At 44.0% G+C, this 17,196-nt stretch overlaps 1 protein-coding gene across 1 annotated transcript in view; it reads left to right on the top strand.

Annotated features, from left to right (window-relative positions):
- Positions 1-791: 791 nt before the first annotated feature.
- The window catches only part of bltp3b (bridge-like lipid transfer protein family member 3B), a 64,493-nt gene continuing 48,088 nt past the window's right edge, over positions 792-17,196 (top strand). The window contains exons 1-2 of the mRNA XM_083654434.1: positions 792-869; positions 14,676-14,838. Coding sequence (XP_083510560.1) covers positions 826-869; positions 14,676-14,838 — 207 coding nt within the window. The 5' untranslated portion in view covers positions 792-825. The remainder of the gene's footprint in view (positions 870-14,675; positions 14,839-17,196) is intronic.

Below are 17,196 nucleotides of genomic sequence, written 5' to 3'. Positions count from 1 at the left end.
TCTCCCAGAGGGTTTTCATAGTCCACTTCCTTAGCTGATTCCAACTCTCCACTCAGGTGTCGTCCATCCGTAGCTAATGAATGGAGCTCTCCATGGTGCTGAACCTGTGTTCACTTTTGGTAATTGATTAGTCATTTTTGCTAATTTAGTCGGCCCTAATGACCTAATTCAAAAATACAGCTCCATTAGGTTACCCGAAGGGGTGCTCTTCACACTTCCTGAAAGATTCAGTGTGATCGCATATAAAATAGCTGTGGTTGAACACAATTTCTGCTCACTCACACACAGACTTCACATTCTTATTATAGGATTATATGAATTAAAGGGTACCCAAGCTGGCGTGGTGTCATGTTTAGGGGCGGAGCGGAAAGAGCATGGAAGCTGTGTCATCAACTGCTGGTAAAAGTGATGTGTTTTGTTTGATCTACGAGCAGACATTGAATGCAGCACATGGCCCCGCCCAGACGCCGTGGCTGACAACAGAGCCTCGTCCTCCGCCGCGCTTTCCAGCCAGGTGTTTAGTATGTTATTGCAGTGAATCTGGACGGGTTAGCAGTGTATCTGCATGTAATGCCCTGTGGGCTATGCTTTATCTCCACGCCTAGCTATCTCTCGGAGGTCTGGAATGCTGTATTTACCCACTCTGTACTCTCCGAGGGAAGGAAGAGAACCCAGACAGTTGTAAACCATTAAAATGAAGACTGACACAGGGATGATAATTTGAACTGTGTGTTGTTTATAACTCGAGTGGGAAAAGCTAGCAAGCAGGCTAGCTAGCCAGCCAGACACCGGGCTTGGATATCATCTTGTGCGGGCAGTGCGGCCATGGCTGGGCTCATCAAGAAGCAGATCCTGAAGCATCTCTCCAGGTCAGTCCTGAACACTCCTGACCGGTGGCTAACGTTACCTGATGGGGAATGGGAAAAAATACGACTGTCAGGCAGACGCTAGCTAACGTTAGCTACCTTCAAACCTAGTTCACCTGCCAGACGAAGAGCTATGTAAGGTTAACATTAGCTGGTCTCTTTTTTGTTTCGCTCTCGAGGCTAAGTGAGTTAGCCTGGCTGTCAGACAGTCTGTCAGCTGTGCTTTATGCTGTCGACTCGCCATGGAAACCTTACCCCACTGACCTGACGTGGCTAGTCAAGCTAACGTGCTAACTTCAGCGCTAGCAAGGGAAGGGTTAATCCCTCGGTTCTTGGTGCTAGCTGGTTGAACCAGTCGAGTGATTGAAACAGATTGCTTTTAAAACAAACAATCAGTTCTCCTGTAAAGACACATTATCCGAACAAACACAGTGTGCTTCTCTGAGCGGGAGATAACTGAAGGTTAACGTTTTCTTAGCTAATAATACATAGTGTGATGACAGTGCAGGGTCAGCGTTGACAATTTAGCAGGGTGCAAGTTTGCTTGCTCAGGGCTTAAACCCGGTGTTCAGCTGTCTTCACCACTAGGCGACCCTGCGACCCCCCCCCCCCCCCCCCCCCCCCCCCAAAAAAAAACCTCCCCCCTCCCCCCACGTTTTTTTATTCACCTGTTTATTCACCTTTTTGAGATGACACCTAGTCCACCTGCACCCCAACACCCTTGGCAACCAACACAAGCTCCTCTATATAGGGTGCTGGTGTACCACATTAATCAACCACTTTGTCAGCATGTTAGCCTTCCTTCTGTCGCATCAAAGAATGTCTTATGTTGGTGGCATAAATAAAATATATAAAAACGTGGTAGGTAGGCAGGTCGTTAAGTTGCTTACAGATATACTGTATGTACCTAATGAACTCCAATAGGTGCATGCTCCATTTATTTCACATCCTGTTGTCATGGACAGCGTTCAACTCTACCCACGTTACTTGTATTATATTTCCCAGTATGCCTTGAGGGACTTTCAGTGGAGTACTTCCTTGTTCTATTCTAGGGGGAGAACTTGACCCAGAACTGATATCATTCACATCTTAAACCATTTGTTCTAGAAATAGAAGATTTTGAATGGCGATGGTATTGATGCTTATAAGCGTAGTATCTCAGAGGTAGATAAACATCTCTCATTACAGGCAGGATAATGTTATATATTGCATGATGTCACAGGGGTCCACTATAGGGTTTAGAAAGTCTGTCTGTATGCAGTAGGACTGGATTGAGAAAGGAAAAGCACAAAGCTGATTCTGTGAACCGTGAGAAGTCCTTGACGAATGATTCATCTGCAACTCAACGGTAAATGCCTATAGGCTAGGCGTTTAAGATGGCTTTGTCCTTCATGCTCTCATGCAATGGCACAGTCAAGTTCTGCATTGCCTACAACACACAGCCTATGGGTCATGTCCTTGTCATTGTCCTACGACACAGTGTTTGTGCGTACGTCTCCTGCTGTGTGTGTGTGTGTGTGTGTGTGTGTGTGTGTGTGTAAGCGTTGCACTAGTGCTTCTGCATGTGAGTGTGCATGCCCTCGGCAGCATTAGTGTCAACATAGTCAGGAAATGACCAGGAGCGTAGTGATGTCATCTTGTCCGTAGCCCTGTCATCTGATCTCCTTTGTCCTCGCCTGATTGGTCCGGCATCGGCAGCAGAGGCTGACCTGGTTGACAGCTGGCCAATCCTGCCTCTGTTCAGTGAAGTGATGTCACGGTGCTGCTGTCAGCATGCTAAAGCAGCATCACAGAATATATACTCCACTTTATACAGAATGTAGAAGACAATGGATTCTTTTATTTGCTTGACAATAGGCTAGCTGTCTGCTCAGCTGCAGCCTCATGTTGCCATAGATGGTATCTTGCTAGCTAGATCATTCACACACTATAGCTGTTCTCATATAGCCACAGGTTATGGGATGAGGAAGATTCTGTCACTGAGTGAGGCAGCACGACACGAGGCATTTTATTTTTTACAATCCATTGACTCAGCAGTCAGCGATGCCTCTTCCTCCTCTGGCCAAGAGACAAGTACATCGAGACAAAACTAGTTGAGAGATTGAGAATGCCTTTTTTTTAACTGTGTATTGTTTGAGGAGGCCTTTTTCTGTCTTTGTATATTATAATCTTGTATCATCTGAATGTGTGTGGCTGTGTGTAAACTAAAGGTGGGACTGCGAATGTTAAATGATGTTGATGTGTGGGTTTTTTGTGTTTGCCTAATGTGAGAGTGTGTCGATGAGGTGTTTGACAGACGGTTGGACTCAGGTAGCCCCTCGGGTGAGTTAACGAACGAGGTGTGTGTTCTTCTGCATTACCAACGGGTTGGGATATCGACAGCACCCTGGCCCATGGCTAGACAGAGCAAGGTCCTGTTATGCACGCACACGCGCACACACACACACACACACACTAGGGGTGTCAAAAATAATCGATTATAAGATGCATCGCGATGCGGACGTGCACGATTCTGCATCGATTCACAAATGTCAAAAATCGATTATTATTATTATTATTATTATTATTATTTTTTTTATAATCAAATGAAATATAATGGAAGTACATGCAGTTGTTTATTTTTAATTATGGATCATAATACAATGCAATTCCAAATGCACTTTTATTTTAAAAGTACCTACACAGTGAGAAAAAAGAAAGTGAGAAAAAATAAACCATGTATTGGGAAAAAAAGTGACGCATCGATTTAAGATGCATCGAGATGCATCGATAATCGTAATCGAATCGAATCGTAGCCCTCTGAATCGTAATCGAATTGAATCGTGAGGCCAGTGAAGATTCACAGCTCTAACACACACACACACACACACACACACACACACACACACACACACACACACACACACACACACACACACACACACACACACACACACACACACACACACACACACACACACACACACACACACACACACACACATCCTCCTGAGGCCCAGGGAGATATTGAGAGCAGCACAGGTGAAGTGTTTAGCCGAGCTGCTGATAGGCAAACTTACAGAAAATGCCCCCTTACATTTGACAGATTATCGCTATTTTCTCATGGAATAAGTTTGAGGCCTGGGAGATTAGGCTTATAGCCAGGGTGCTATGGTATGTGCGCTCCAGTTTGGGATTAAGTCAGGACAGTATTGGGTTCAGTTCCCCCCTCCTCAGTTTCTCACTCCTGCAGCTGTTGGTAGAATGTGTAGCATTTTAGTCCAACTCGCGCACTCGATTCCTAGGTTGGAGACTCTGGACTGACAGACAGACACCGCCCAAGCACATAGGCGCAATTGTGCAACTGTGCACCTTTGCTCATATACCAGGAAGGATTTATTACATCACTAATGACATCACAATTGCTGGAGTGACATCACTGATGACATCACAATTGCTTGAGTGACATCACAATTGTGACAGACACTGCTGCCACACTGCGCACCCTCTTAGCCAGCCTGCCTCTTTCAAGTGAAGCCAAATGTTTCCACAAGGATTTCACCCATTACATCTTCTTGACTCACCCAGTGGAAGAGACAGGTTAGGTTTTAAAGAAGGATTTCTCAGCCATGAGACAGTGAGATTGGTCGACTTGATATAGAAGACTATGTGCTATTCACTATACACACAGTGTACACTACATCTGTACTTTCTGCATCTGGATGCTGACTTCTTGTGATTGTTTTTGCATGAGAAGAACAAGGCTTGTTTCTTGGGTGTGATATTGTGCCATAGTGATGAGCTCCGCTATGCTCAGTGTTATCCCTCAGTGCTAATGGGGAGGCTATTACACCATGAGTCATGACTCCAGTGTCTCGCTGTGGGCGGCCCACTGCTGTGTAGCTGTCAAATACTTGTGTGTACTGAATACCTACTGTTTAGCCTATGTGTTGGCAGTTACTAACGTGTGTGTGTGTGTGTGTGTGTGTGTGTGTGTGTGTGTGTGTGTGTGTGTGTGTGTGTGTGTGTGTGTGTGTGTGTGTGTGTGTGTGTGTGTGTGTGTGTGTGTGTGTGTGTGTGTGTGTGTGTGTGTGTGTGAGAGAGTGAGAGAAGGAGAGAGACATTTGTCCAGGCTCACACCAGGCCCTTGCATCCTCTACTGTTGTGTAACTGGGGTCTTGAATTGTTCTCTCCTTCACTCTAACCTTTTCTCCGTCTCCTGAGTCATCAATATAACAGGAGCATGGGCCGCTCGGTGCCAGTGCACTTGGACAGGTTGCCTGTGCGCTGTTGCGTGGTTGTCTGTGTGTGTCGTGCGCGTGGGTGTTTGAGCTTGTGTGTGTTATGCTCGTGCGTGTGCCCGTGCGCACACGTGTGTTTCTTTGCACTCGTGCGTGTGCGTGCGTGTGTGTAGGTGTGAAAGTCATTGAAGTCATCATTGCTCTTGATAATAAGAGTGTGTTTAAAGGGGATGACAGGACCTTTCTGTGTGTGAAAGCTAGTAGGCCCCACGCACGTCTAGAAAATGTGGATGCTCTGATTAGGAATTTGTTCAGTCTATTACCCATCACATGTCTAGGATAGGATAGATATTTGATACATTTACAACACAGTCTCCCCTCACTTAAATCACTCTTTTCCACAAGAATAATCAGGAAGGCTAAAAAATCATAGCAGACAACTCTCATCGAGCACACTACCTCTTTAATCTCCTCCCATCAGGCAGGAGATACAGAAGCATCAAGAGCAAAACATCTCGCTTCAGAGATAGCACCTACCTCCTTGCCATTAGACATCTCTGAACTTGCACTGATTCATTGATTATGTTTGACCTATAGCACTTTAAACTGTATGCACTACTGCTGACTACGATGCTGCTGGATACTGTTCCTGAATGTTATTTTGTTCTTGCGTTATTGTTTGTATATGGTGTGCTGCTGCTGCACTGTCATGTCTTTTTTGTCTGAGAGCGAACCAAGACAAATTCATATCAACTTTGTTGACATGGCAATAAATTGATTGAATCTTGAATCTTGAATCTTGAACACAGTGCCAGAAATGTGTACAATACTCTACTCAGGCATCAGTGTTGCTTTTGAACCTTGAACCACCTTAAATCTATCTCTTTATAGCCCATGGCACACCAATCAAACATTCCCAAACAACTGCCAACTTTGTTGTTGGCAGTTGTTGGAGAATGTGTTGGGGTCGTTAGGCTGATTGGGTGCACCTGGGCCTGTGCACCCAATCAGCCTAAAGGGCAGTTTAGAGTCCAGCGATTTATGGTCGTTGCGACCAACCATGATCACATTCCATCGTTGGTGATAACGACAAGTGTTTATACTTCCAGTGACGGGCGATATGCCATCGTCAAGACTTCATCTGGATTCAACTTTGACCCCATTGTTGGCTCCGTTGTCATGACAACCACAATTCTTTTCTCTCCTACTGCAGTTTCTGAAGCCACTAGTTAGCTAGTTGAATTAACAATGGAAGAAGATCACATATTTGTCCAAAACCTAATAAACACAATGACACGGTTCCCGACCGGGCAGATTATAAAGATGCTGTTAAAAAGGCAAATGCCTGGAAAGCGGACATTCTCATTACAGACTGTAAGTAACAGCTAACACATCGTTAGCATGGATAATCATACAGCATGTTAGCAAGCAGATAGACAGTTTTGTAATGTTGCAATCAAAACGGTAACGTTATGCCTTGACTGGCAGCTTCTCTGTCTGTCCGTCCGGCATTCATCCATGTGAAAATATCACAACACATCCTGCTCTGCACCTCTGCGATGCCTTCTCCTATCGCCGAGGTGTTTATACTTTTTACGAGCGACAGAGTCAGCATCCAAAATCAGCATCATTTTAATGTAATGAACACTTGCGAATGTGAATGCCAACTGTTCCGAACCACATAGACAACACACGGGCGAGGATACACTCCAAGCATAGTTGATATGCAAGTGCACTCTGTTCCGTTCCCGAGCGTGGAAGACATTTTGTAACGTGAAAGCTGACCAGCGGGGGAGTGGGGAGGGGAGGGGAGGGGCAATCGTGCCCGGGCGCGGAACGGAACGAAAGCAATCGTTCCCTGTGAGAAAGCAGCCTCAGTATCCATTTAGGAATACTGCCTTGAAAAGGTTCTACAGGGGGCTCATTGCACTCATCCATTTACAATGAAGGGATCGCAAAAGATTCAGAGGCCTATTTAAGTCTTACATGATGTGTTTTAGATGTTGAGCAGAGCTGCTGCTTGATCAAAACAAGTGTGGGGAAAAGGATGTGGTGATGTCTCAGACCCCCCCCCCCCCCCCCCCCAAGAACTGCATTCCCAAATCCCAGAAGAATGCATTGATGAAGCTTCCTACTCTTCTCTGCTCTCTCTCAAAGTTTCTTTCTTTCTTTCTTTCTTTCTTGGCTCTTTCTGGCTATAAGTCTGTTTCTGTCTGATACATGGCTGGCTATAAGTCTGTTTCTGTCTGATACATGGCTGGCTATAAGTCTGTTTCTGTCTGATACATGGCTGGCTGGAAGTCTGAGTCACTCTGCCCATCTTCCAGCAGGCTCCTCTCATTTTGGCATTCGTGTTGTCAGGCTACGCCACAGATGCGCATCAGAGAGGAGGAAAAAAGCAGAGAGATCCAACTCTGCCCTTATTCCTGGGAACCACAAGAAAACATCATGGAATATGGTGGACCAAGATTCTGCTTTCAGTGTTTTAGCCTTAATGGAACAGTTGCAAGAAAAGCGCTCTATGTTGCAGATATTTTCAATTTAATTCCATGTTGACGAAATTAACAACACACAAACCGAAAGTACTGGTAACAACAAGGGATACAATTAACCTTCTTTGTGATAAGTACTTTTTCAGAAAAACTGTCCTTGAGCAACAAAACGAGCTGTGGTGAAGCTCCTTTGATCATGACTAATTAACAGTATGGTATGTAGCTATGCACTATGCTGTCTCTGCCTGAAGCTAAACTGCAGGAGGAAAACGCATCAGCTTAAGGGTTAACGACCACTTTTACCGATGCGAAGGTGGGCCAGTGCTTAAATATTGAGTGATTCGTTTTCGAAAACGCGGATGATCTTTGTCCCCATCTTGAAAGGAGACGGTGTCTGTTGTTGTTTGCCAGCCAGGCGGACGTCTCTCCAGCCTGTAGCTGGTCCTAATCTCTTGATGGAGACTGGATTTGGTCCGGTGACCGCGGTAATAGGCGAGGTTCTGGAGAGTCGGGATGAAAGGGGAAGATGACGCTGTGTGAACTTGATACCGGACCGTTTGCCCTTTACTGCTGATCACAGTGGTGTTAATGAGCATGATACGTCTGTGTGCTTTGGCCTAATTATGGACACTGTAGCCTAGCCTATTAGACAGCTGATCAACAACATGTTATTGATCACCAGAATATTGATTTATTCATGAGGTATGAAGAAGGGGAGAGGAAGAGCTGGCCCAGGGGAGACAGAAGCCAGATAAGGAAGGAAGAGCGGAAGGAGAGAGTCAGAGAGAGAGAGGAGAAGAAGTTGACTAGCTGGCCTGCTCAGCTGGTTGATACTTGATCAGCGGCTGGGATGAATATTTAACTGGTCACACCAGGCCGGGACACACCAGTACTAGCAGCAGCAGCCATCTCTGTGGCCTCTCTGTGTGCGTCAGAGAGACAGGCTCTGTGTGTGTTTCTGGCTGTGTGTTTGGCTTGCCCATGTGAGCTTATTCACACACACTATGCTTGTTTGTGTGTTGGTGCGAGAGTGTGTTTTTGGTCATGTTCCTTCATTCTGAGATGGCACTCCTCCTCACTCTGTGCTGCTGAGTCTCTGGCTGTGTGTGTACGGCTGCCACTGAATAATTTACAGTGATGTTGAATTAGAGACGAATCTAACACGACCAAGAGGTGTGGAGTGGAAAACGGCAGGAATTTCAGTGTTTCTCCCTAGGTTGGCGGAGGGTGGCATGGGCCGGGACTAGGTTGTCAAAAGTATTGATAGTATCGATAAAAATCAATACAAAATTTGAAACTGATACAATACTCATTTGCAACAAGTATCGATAGTATCGATAAGTATCAATACAAAACATTTGAAACGGATACAATACTCGTCAGGTCGCCATTGTAAATAAAAATTTGTTCTTAATGACTTACCTGGTTAAATAAAGGTTAAATAAAAATACGAATAAAAACTAATTTGCAACAGTATCAAATATCAGCAGTGCTTTCTCTTAATGAAAAATCAAACCGTACTGATTTCTCCCTCCTATCATTGGTGGGTATCTGTTGCTTCAACAAACTCAAGGTGTTGTGATAGGCTGATGCAGGGGCGGAGCGACCCTATCAGCCCAGAGGGGGCGAAGCTCTTAGGGGGGCCCCATCAAAAAAAAAAAAAATTTTTTTTTTTTTTTTTTTTTTTGAAGGCCAGGCCAGGCCGCAGGGCCGGTTCCAGAACAAGATGACTAGGGGTGCATCCTAGATAGGAAGGGGTGCAGATGCCCGGCCGAAGGCCGGGCCCGCCCGAAAAATTTGACATGTTATTTTACTAAAAATAATGCATTTGACCATCATTTCAAGTAGAATGATACCACCCAAGCAAGAATATTTCAAGTGTTTCAAGTGCTGTACTGAAATATTTGGACCATATAATGATAATACAATTATCTCAACCTTAAAAGGTTACATATAGGTGCCAAAAAGCCATAAAATCACATCAAAGAACAAAGAAAAACAACAACTATAATTCAAGTTTAAACAGTAAGTGTGCAGCTGTAGCATTTATAATACATTTTTTTTTTTTTTTTTTTTTTACTTTTCAACTGAGCATGCAGACAAATAAGGGTGCAATGCATGCTTTTGCACCCCCGTAGAACCGGGCCTGCCAGGCCGCGAAGAAAAATGTGCCTTTTTTGCATGTTTGAATCGGTTTTAGCCATATTTAGTGGAATATCTCATTTTAAACACACCAATGTTATTGTCTATTGATTGAATTCCTCTCAGACTCACACCACTGACTTTATTAAATAAAGTAATTTTAAGTCACAACTGTAAAATAGCTGATAGCCCCTATATCCGAAAACACAATTTGTCACTCATTGAGCCAAGTAATATTATGTCCAAGAAAGACTACAGTGAAGCCACTTTACAGACAAGCTTGTTCTGAAGAAGAAAAATAAAAACACAGGTTGCCAGCCAGGTGGCCTGGCCTGCAAAAAAAAAAAAAAAAAAAAAAAAAATTTTTTTTTTTTTTTTTTTGATGGGCCCCCCTGACGAGTGGGCCCGTGGCGGCCGCACCCTCTGCCCCGGCGTACGCTCCGCTACTGGGCTGATGACTAGAGCGGGAGTAATCTGCAGTGTAAGGCTGGTTTCACACCGACGACCCAAGCCTTGCCTTGCCTCAACCCACGCCTACGCCGAGCTGGGCGTGAACCTGTTACACGCTTTTGCGATCACACCGCACGCCTTTTGCACGCCGAACCTGGAGCCGAGTCACAAGCGCCTCTCCTCTCTCCCGACTGTATTTTTTCACGTGTTGTCCAGAATTGTCATGGGTAGCCTCTAGGTAAAATAAATCGGATATATTTAATGTTATATTGATGCTGGATATGTATAACCAGGTCTGACTATAGTCGGACATTTTAGAGAGGTGATCTTGCAAGAATATGTGCTGGCAGCCTGGCACAACAACATTGTCCATCTTGCTTCTTCGGTCGCTATTCTCTCTTATGAAGATTTGTTTGCCGACGGGGAGAAAGCCCCACGTGATAGCCACCCGTCAATATCTCTGTCTCTCTGCTCAACATGTTGTAGTAACTCCATTTTATTTTGAAATTCAGTTGACTTTTCCATTTCCGACGGATATTGTCCGTTTTTCTTTCATGGCTTGACAGAAGAAGTCTGCCTGCACGCGCCTTGTCGGCTTCAAAATAGAACTCTCGCCTATTCGATAAAATCGGCAAGGCATAGGCAAGGCGTGGGTACACGCAGGGTTCACGCTCAGGCGCCCGGTGTACACAGCCTCGTTGACTAAAACGGACGCCTATTAAAAAGCGTGGGTAAAGGCAAGGCATAGGCAAGGCTTGGGTCGTCGGTGTGAAACCAGCCTAAGGTCAGAGTTTTATTGGGCCTAGATTATGGAGAAGCGTGCATCTGTCTGTCCATCTGTCTTTGTTTATTTTTTATGCCTCTTGATGTGTTGTCATCCCCCCGCGTGGTATCAAAAATGGTATCTAGTATCGATATTTTCCTGGGTATCGCTATCAAAGTAGAAATTCTAGTATCGTGACATCCCTAGCCGGGACGGGGGACGATCTCATTAAAACACAGAGATGGTCAAGAGAACTAATGGATGTGTGTCAGGCGGAGGCGATGTAGGTTGTATTGATGTTCTACCTTCAGCTCTTGTCTTGTCTGCACAGAGAAGAGAGAAGCTAGCATGACAGCAAAACACAACAGAGACCAAAACACTGAGCTGAAATAAAACGGGTGCACATAAATTAGGCAAATAACGTAAATATAATATTTCGATTTTGATTTTTAACATAGGGTAGGGGTAGCACTGAATTTGACTGACTGAGCATTTAAAAACTTGGGCAACTGAATCAGAAGGCAGTGGTTCTATTTTATTTGTTTAATAATCAAATCAACTTAGCCCGGTCAGCCCTGATACGGGCCCACTGGGTACCTAGACAAATGTACCCCAAATAAATCAGGATAGCGCCTCAACCATAAAGCCTATATGCATATGTCTGGCCTTGTTTGAAAGGTAAGAACCCATAGAATATGAATCAAGTGTAAGTAAACACATTACCATTCCAGAGTAAATGGAGATGCTATAAGGAAAACATATTTTCATCCTCGCTGAGTGAATAATCTCATTTTAAAAGGCAATATCACCGTTATATGGTTATAACGGTGATATTGCCTTTTAAAATTAGATTAGATATTAGATAATTAGATGCCACAAATAATAATACTGCTGAATGTATTGTCATACTCCTTGACTACATCTGTAACTGATGAAAATACACCATCTAAATCTATAAACATAGGAGAGGATGAAAATATTATTTTCCCCTTTATTGCATCTCCATTTACTCTGAACTGCCACAGTTGGATTTGTCCCTATCCAGCTTCCCCCTGCAGTCTCCTCCAAGCCACACCCCCAAACGCTCTGTTTCCCAGACGGGGTATCGGGACGTCACGAGCTTCCTCACGCATACTGCGCGGGTCTCTCTCACACAAGCTACCTGCACCATTTTGTCTATAGCCACAAAATTAACACTTCTAGCTGGAGCGATGCCAACTGTACGTGATCCAGCAACTGCGGAGGTGCATTCGGTAAGTCTAGGCATTTTGAGATGTCCTCTTTAGCGTAGCAACGTTAAGTTAGCGATAGCGTTAGTTGTGGACACAACCTAGCGTGCTGGTCCACAGACGCTAATCTGATTGGCCGCTGGGAGCCTGGGGCGGGGTCTCCCTCAGCGGCCAATGGGAACTGTTAGTTCTGAATATATTATAGAAACAGACCATTCTTGGGACGCAACGAGATGAGGAAGTGACAACTCCGTCACAACAAACGGGGTTGCTATATTTTCGACAAATTAATCCAGAATCATGTTTTATGGACCAGAGACACACGTTTTTAAGAGGTTACAGCTGCACAAATTGGGACCTTTAAGTACAAATTATCTGTTTCATTTATAGATGAACTTGCAATCAGATGAGAATTGGGTTGAGTTTACATTCTGTCTTCTTTTCTTTTTCTTAGATATTGAGGCGATCGGTAATGAGATCACTCTCTCAGTAGTCGTGCTTCACCACCAGACTATCTCCGCTTAGCGCTAATACTTTCATTCTTATATTCTGCCTTGTTTGCATTTCAAACCAATCCCAATTGTCTTGGGCGGGGCTAAGCCCAGCGATGGTGTTCTTGCAAAATAACATTGTTACATCCCTGCAAAAGAAAACGCCACATAAAGTAGTAAAAACAAAAACAAAACAAAAAAGTATGCCAAACATGTAAAACTTGCCATTTTCAGCGTGTAGGTTGATATCTCACAGGTGGCGGTTCTTGTTTTACGTAGCGCCGTGGAATTTGAAAACCCAAACATGCCGATAGCGGAAGGGAAACGGATGCCACTGACCAATGGGAGCACTTATACCTGCAGCCTACTTCTGTTGTGTCAGACTACTCTGTCAGTAGTGTGCCTTGGTTTCCTGCCATTTTTAGTTCTCAGATGTAACAGGGAGACGCGGTGAGCCTGCCTGGGGATACTTGCTTCACTTGCTGCGTCATGCAGACAACCAGACACTGCTATATCAAGCTCACCAAACATCATCTCTAGATGTATAGCCTTCACCTCTCTCCACATCTCATGGACAAGGCTATGTGCCTCTGACAGCTTGACAATGTCAAATTAATCAATCAATACTAGCCATGTGTTAGCGGTCCCAGACCGGCCTGTGCCGACGCACACAGGTCAGCGAACCTTTTGGAATGTGGATTCTCTGCTAACTATTAACTAAATAATCAATGTGCGGACTGATGGGCACAAGAGCACTTGGGTCACGGACAATGAGTTTGTGTGTTCAAGTCTGTTCACTTGAGTTAAAGAGCAAACGCACAATGTACACAGCAAGTGCATGAAGCGCTACACTATACACACAGCACTTAGAGCTTATATACACACATGTTCACACACAAGACACGGAGGTCCTGCATGCTAATTCATTATATACCTAGCTTTTATCAAAGATCAGAGTTGGCACCTTATCTTCTGAGGCAGTGTCAGGTGAGGTCTGAGTACATTTTGTTCTTGTTGTACACGTACACGTACACACACACACACACACACACACACACACACACACACACACACACAGTCAGCGACATTTGGTCCAGCACGGCTCTCACAAACTATGCAATTATCCTGACCGTCAACATATAATGTATAGTTGCAGCCTTCAGTGCACCGTTCATCGCACTCTCCTGTCCTTCCGCCTTTTTTGTTCTCCTGCCTTCTGCCTTTGAATTGTTTGTGGTAGCTCAGGAGGAGCTTCTTTGTGTGCTGTGCTTTTGTATGGTGTTTTACCAAACATCTCTTTTGTATAACACCTATTCTAGACCTTGTCCTGCTTCTGTAAATCTCTGCACACTAGTAATCTCTCTGCCTGCAGTCACCTTTAGATTGACCAGAGATTTTAGATTAGAAACTAAGCACTTTTAAACAAGCAAACTTTTTAAAATTGGAACGACAAAACCCTGAATGAAAAAAAGCATTTTTCTTCCTACACTCTTGTATAGTTTAATGGAGTTTTTATTTCTGTTGTTGTAATTTAGAAGATGGCATCCCTCATACTGTACTTCAGCAGCAATTTATAGGCCTAAATTATAGGTTTATATTTTTGTGTGCACTAATAGGCGGGTTATAAGTATAATTCATTCACAAATACAGACGGGTCACAAATAGAAGGAAAAACCTGCACAAGCCTGCTTGACCCCTACAGTGAGATGATCCAATGGCTCTGTTATGCTGTGTGTGTGTGTGTGTGTGTGTGTGGGGGGGGGGGGGGGTTGCATCTTGCTGGCGTGGTTCGGGCCAACGTTCTGAGTGATCACCTTTATCCTATGATCATACATTTCTATCTTGATGGGAGTGGTTTCGCATAGTCTGCTTTGGAACGACTCCTGTCCTGTGTCCCCATCCGGCACATACAGCCTAGCTAACTACCCTAAGTTATGGGTCCCTGTGTTGTGTTGTGAAGAACCCGACCATCTATAAATATCCCCCTTGGCTCAATGCTGCACTCCCCTCTGTGTCCTGCAGGTTTGCTAAGAACCTGTCGCCGGACAAGATCAACCTGAGCACATTGAAGGGCGAGGGCCAACTGACCAACCTGGAACTGGACGAAGAGGTCCTCCAGAGCCTGCTGGACCTGCCCACCTGGCTGGCCATCAACCGCGTGGCCTGCAACAAGGCCGCCATCAGGGTGAGACACACACACACACACACACACACACACACACACACACACACACACACACGCACACACACACACACACACACACACAGTGGAGAGCAAAAATCTACACACCCTTTCAGATGATCGACTTTTTATTGACTTGAGCCAAGATGAACCCCCATAAAACCAGACAATTTTCTTCTCTCTCTCTCTTTGATTTGGATATAATAACACCCGTTGAAATCGAGGTAAAAACAGAATGTCACAAGACTGGAAAACACCTAGTGCAATTGCGCACATACCTTGTGATTTGAGGTTGTAATTATGTTAATATTTAACTGATCATGTTGTTCAAAGCTGACTTGCCTGCTTTATGTCAGGCCCCCAAGGCAATAAACCTAGAAAATAAGGAAAGGATGTGTGAAGCTTTGATCTCCACGCACAGCACACAGCTAATCAGCACACAGTGTAGGTAGAGCAGACACACCTATTCACACCTGTGTCGTACATGTGTGATACACACTCGACTCTCCACTGCTCATTTGTTGTCCCACACACACTCTGCTGGAGCTGCCCTGTGCCCGCTGTGCTCATGGTCACCAGCCATGTGTGACCGGGACCTCTCAGACACACCCTGTCTGGAAACAGTGAATGTCATTTCCTTTATGACTGAACTGTTATTCAGGCAGACGGTAGACCAAGGTCCATGTTTTCTAATAATCTCCCCTGCCTTTATTACCGTCCTCCTGTATGCATGTGTTTGAGATTTGTGCGTATAACGTCCTCGTCTGCGGTCTTTCTGCTACTTGATCTCGAGGGATGGGGCAGTTGAGAAGGCGCAGTGTCTCGCACTTACTGAACTTTATTGCTGTGTCACTGACAGTGTGCAACATCTTTGGTGCAGTGTTAATAGCCTGGTCATTGAAGTGTCTGAGTCAGACAAAGGCACTGTGTGGGGCTAGTGAAGTGAAACCCTTTAGCTGCAGTGACGCTGCCTGCCTCCAGCTCAGACTGTACTCTGAGTCTGATGCAGTGGTTACTGTTGAAATGCTAGAAAACAGAACAGCGATGTCTATCTCACTTCCCTTCTCTTTAGATCCGCATCACCCGTTTTTTCTTCCTGTTACAGAAGACCGCTCTCTTGCCCTTTTCAGAAGACTCTGTGTCATGTTTTTGTTCTGCCACTGCTCTGTCAGTGATGCACTCCCTAGACCAGTGGTTCCCAACCTTAGGGTCGTGACTCTAAGTGGGGTCGCCTGGAATTCAAATAGGGTCGCCTGACATAAGAAAAAAATTAATTAATTATATATATATATATATATATATATATATATATATATATATATATATATATATATATATATATATATATATATATACACACCACACAATTTAATATTACCAATGATGATTAGGGTCACTTGCGATTTTTTTTAATTTTTGTTAAATTTTTTAGTTCTGAGTTTAAAGTGATAATCTCTAAGATTTGAGTTTTGTTCTCTTGGGTGACACATACGGCGATGAGTGGTAATTATTGCAGGTGAGATTCAAACAGTGTTGTATTATGTGACATTACTAATGTCACATAATGTCACTATATACTGCAAACGCTTCCATCAATGGACCATACCCTCAATCAACATTGTGAGTGACTCTTATTTTTATTTTATTTTTTATTTAGATGAAAATCTTTGAGATTATAATTTAAATCAGGATTCTGAGAATAAAGTCAGAATTCTGAGAATAAAGTCAGAATTCTGAGATTAAAGTCAGAATTCTGAGTTACTGTCAGAATTTTGAGGAAAAAAGTCTGAGTTTTTAGATTAAAGTCAGAATTCTCAGATTAAAGTCAGAATTCTGCGGGCGGAAAAGAAACATACTGTATGACATCACTGACGATGTCACTGATGATATTATCGATGGTGTACCGGAATTTGAATGTCTCGGGTCCCTAGATTTTTGTGACGTCAAAATAGGGTCACAAGCCAAAAAAGGTTGGGAACCCCTGCCCTAGACGCATACACACACTGGTACTCACCAATGTCGTTGTTTTTTTTCTATCGTTTGATGGAGGGAGTCCAAATTCATTTTTAGAATCTTAATTCAATTATGGCCACAAAGCCCAAGCACTTCTTGATTTATGATGTCTCAAAGAACGAGTTTTCCTGTGTAAAGAAAAGCAAAATAACATTAAGTATGTAATCTCTTTTTGAGTAAATGCTATATAATTTGACATGGGCATGAATAAGATTCAGGATTAATGGTAATTTGGATTTAAGTGGAATGAGCTTTCGGCTGCCAGTTAGTCTCTAGAGACTCATTGATTATTTTTCCCCTCCCTCTTGGAGTTGCCTTGCCTGCTGTTTTGACTTGATGTAATTCTCT

This window comes from Poromitra crassiceps (genome assembly GCF_964638095.1).
Source record: "Poromitra crassiceps genome assembly, chromosome: 2".
NCBI classification, from domain to species: Eukaryota; Metazoa; Chordata; class Actinopteri; order Beryciformes; family Melamphaidae; genus Poromitra; species Poromitra crassiceps.
The sequence above is the reverse complement of the archived record's forward strand: the minus strand, read 5'-3'. Positions and strand labels throughout refer to the sequence as shown.